General features: G+C 48.2%; 1 protein-coding gene across 1 annotated transcript in view; it reads right to left on the bottom strand.

Moving 5' to 3' along the window:
- Positions 1–3,009, bottom strand: part of clrn1 (clarin 1) — a 9,189-nt gene that overhangs the window by 3,427 nt on the left and 2,753 nt on the right. Inside the window, exon 2 of the mRNA XM_050060732.1 lies at positions 1,304–1,483. Coding sequence (XP_049916689.1) covers positions 1,304–1,483 — 180 coding nt within the window. The remainder of the gene's footprint in view (positions 1–1,303; positions 1,484–3,009) is intronic.

Genomic DNA, 3,009 nt, shown 5'->3' on the forward strand with positions numbered 1-3,009 from the left:
TATTTTGTTCTGAAAATGTGGGCGTGCAGCCTCGTTCTGTGGACGATAAACCAGGTGCAGACTTCCATCTGTGTCACCGCTGATGAGGAAATACAGCGAGTGCTGGACGGAGCAGTGAGTGACAACAACCCCGCCCACATTTAAGAGGACTGTCTGAACAGACCAAGGGTCTAGTTACCATGTCTGAAGGGTTACTGCTGGTTCCAAAGGTGCTGGACTGAAAGGGTTTGGAGGAGACGGGGCTTTAGATCAGTCTGAAGTGAAGGAGTCGACACCTCACAGACTGTGGTCCACAGCTCCGTGTCCCTCCTCCTGTCTCTGTCATACTGCTCCGACCAAATGTCTCAGATAAGTCCTTCTTGTCTTCAGTCCGTCCTGCAGTCTGTTATTAACGTCTCTCTATCATCTGAGGGTTGTACCCGATGACTTTTAATCTGTTAGCGTTCAGCTGACACCTCTCACAAAGACCTCACTTAGCCCCGCCCACTCAGAGAATCACAGACCCACCTCCAAACTTTCTACCCAGAATCCCTGAAGACAACTTTGTCAGATCTTTGATAAATTTCATTCCAGCTTTGTTCAGTCCTGAAACTGTGTTAGTGAGAGTGAACAATGACGCCCTCACACACACACAGACGCAGGTGTGTGTGTGTGAGGGCGTTAACCTGCAGCTGATGTTTCTAAAGTCCAGTTCAGACCAAAGATTCACGACAAGACAAAACCGTTTCAGAACGTCACAGAGAAAAGTGTCAGCGGTGTGAGCTGGCCCATCTGAGCTGGACTCAAGCCGGCTGATGATGTCACCTGACGCTCAGCTGGTCAAATGGCCGGCAGCTGGTTTTAAAGCACGTCACCTGTTTCAACAGCCAATCAGCTTGTAGTGAAGTCCGCTGGTCAAGTCAAAATGACCACAGACGGCGTGTTGGCTTGCTGCAGCAGGTGCTCCGTCCCCACTGAGCCCTCTGTTTCCGTCCTATGCCCCGCCCACATTCAGGTCAAACTATGGCATCCTGCTGATACACGTAAACATGTCTGACTGAAACTGGAGGAACACCACCCTCCCCTTCCCTCCCACGTCACTGTTTACGTCACACGCTGAGCTACACGTTTTGTTACTTGCTCACGCCCCCCATTGCCCCGAAAAAGGCACATTCTGTATAAACAAAAGTAGGTAGGCGGCATTTTGTTTTTATACTGCCAATGCTGAAAAAAGACTGATTGGGCTTTCCTGCTAATTTGCACAACTCCTGTTTAAAAAGGGCTATGGAGTTATCAGTGATGTTGTCATGATGGTGTGTCTCACAGCTGATGAAGGTCCACAGGTAAAGTCCCATGGGGCCTTGCAGCGTCTCGTAGGGTCGGCCGAAGGCGTTGAAGAAGAAGAAGCCGGTAGCCACGGAGGAGAAGACGATGACCACACCACAGAAGAAGATGACGGAGACGTGGAGGCCGACGGGGATGGCGCTCAGCAGGTCTGGGAAGACTGGGACAGGAAAAGGTTAACCTGAGGGTGAGTCTGCCATCACGCTGTGAGGTCACTTCCTGTCTGTGACACGTACTGCTCTATCTGTGTGTGTGTGTGTGTGTGTGTGTGTGTGTGTGTGTATTCACAGTGTGTGTGTGTGTGTGTGTGTGTGTGTGTGTGAGTGTGTGTTCACAGAGGATCAGTCAGGCAGAAAGCTGCTGTTAGTGACGGCCCACTGCTCCCATTAACTGGGACCAGTAAACACTGGGACTGGTTTATAAGAGCCATGGTGGGGGGGGCGGGGATTCGTGCAGAGCTGCAGACCAACAAACAACCTCTGATGCACCTGGGACATGGTTGTGTTTGCAGCATGATTACAGTGTATTTTAACCCCTGATGACCTGATGATGTCATCTTTAAACTTTACAGCCTGATCGAGAAATAAAACTCCGCCCACTGTGGCTCCTGCAGCTCCACTGACACGCCCACACGTGACACACGTGACACACGTGACACACGTGACGTCGACACAGATGAAAACTTGAGTTAATCAGACTATTAGTTTGCTGCCAATAATCGTCACTGTCACTGTGCTCTGATCATGCTATGGCGTGGTGGGACTGAGTGGGCGGAGTTTCCCAGCGTGCTGTGAGACAGTGTTATAGATCACTCAGGTAACACAGTGATGAATGTTTGTGCACGTCACAGAGGTTCTGATGGGTCAGAGGTCATGTCTGTGTGACAGAGTGTCAGACAGGAAGCTGTGCTGAGGGGACAATCAGAGCACTTCCTGCTTCAGAGTTCATCTCCTCGTCTTATTCTAGTAAATGACAAACCTCAGCTCACCTCAATATGTTGTTATAGTTCAGTAAAGAGATGCACGACTACCGTCAAACGTCAGTTCAACACCCGCTCTGTCACTGGTCCTGTGTGGCTGCATGTCTGAACAGATAAAGGCCTGTCTCCATTAGAGGCCTGGGGCTGTGACCTGTGACAACAGACCTGATGAAACACACCGACATGTTGGAGACAGGAAACTGATCATTGTTGAATAACTTTGGCCTTTGTCCACGTTTCAATATGAATCCTACAGAGTTTATAGTTAGCTTCCTGAGCTAATGTTAGTTAGCTTCCTGAGCTAATGTTAGTTAGCTACCTGAGCTAATGTTAGTTAGCCTCCTGAGCTAATGTTAGTTAGCTTCCTGAGCTAATGTTAGTTAGCTACCTGAGCTAATGTTAGTTAGCTTCCTGAGCTAATGTTAGTTAGCTACCTGAGCTAATGTTAGTTAGCCTCCTGAGCTAATGTTAGTTAGCCACCTGAGCTAATGTTAGTTAGCTTCCTGAGCTAATGTTAGTTAGCCACCTGAGCTAACGTTAGTTAGCTTCCTGAGCTAACGTTAGTTATAGGGTGACCATATTTTGATTTCCAAAACAGAGGACACTTGGCCGGCCACGACATAGCCTACTTAAATGATACTCGCAGTTTACTCAAAGATGCCTTATAATTTTAATATATTTAAAATTTATATGTATGGATAGAAAAT

This window comes from Epinephelus moara, chromosome 2 (genome assembly GCF_006386435.1).
Source record: "Epinephelus moara isolate mb chromosome 2, YSFRI_EMoa_1.0, whole genome shotgun sequence".
In the NCBI taxonomy this organism is placed as follows: Eukaryota; Metazoa; Chordata; class Actinopteri; order Perciformes; family Serranidae; genus Epinephelus; species Epinephelus moara.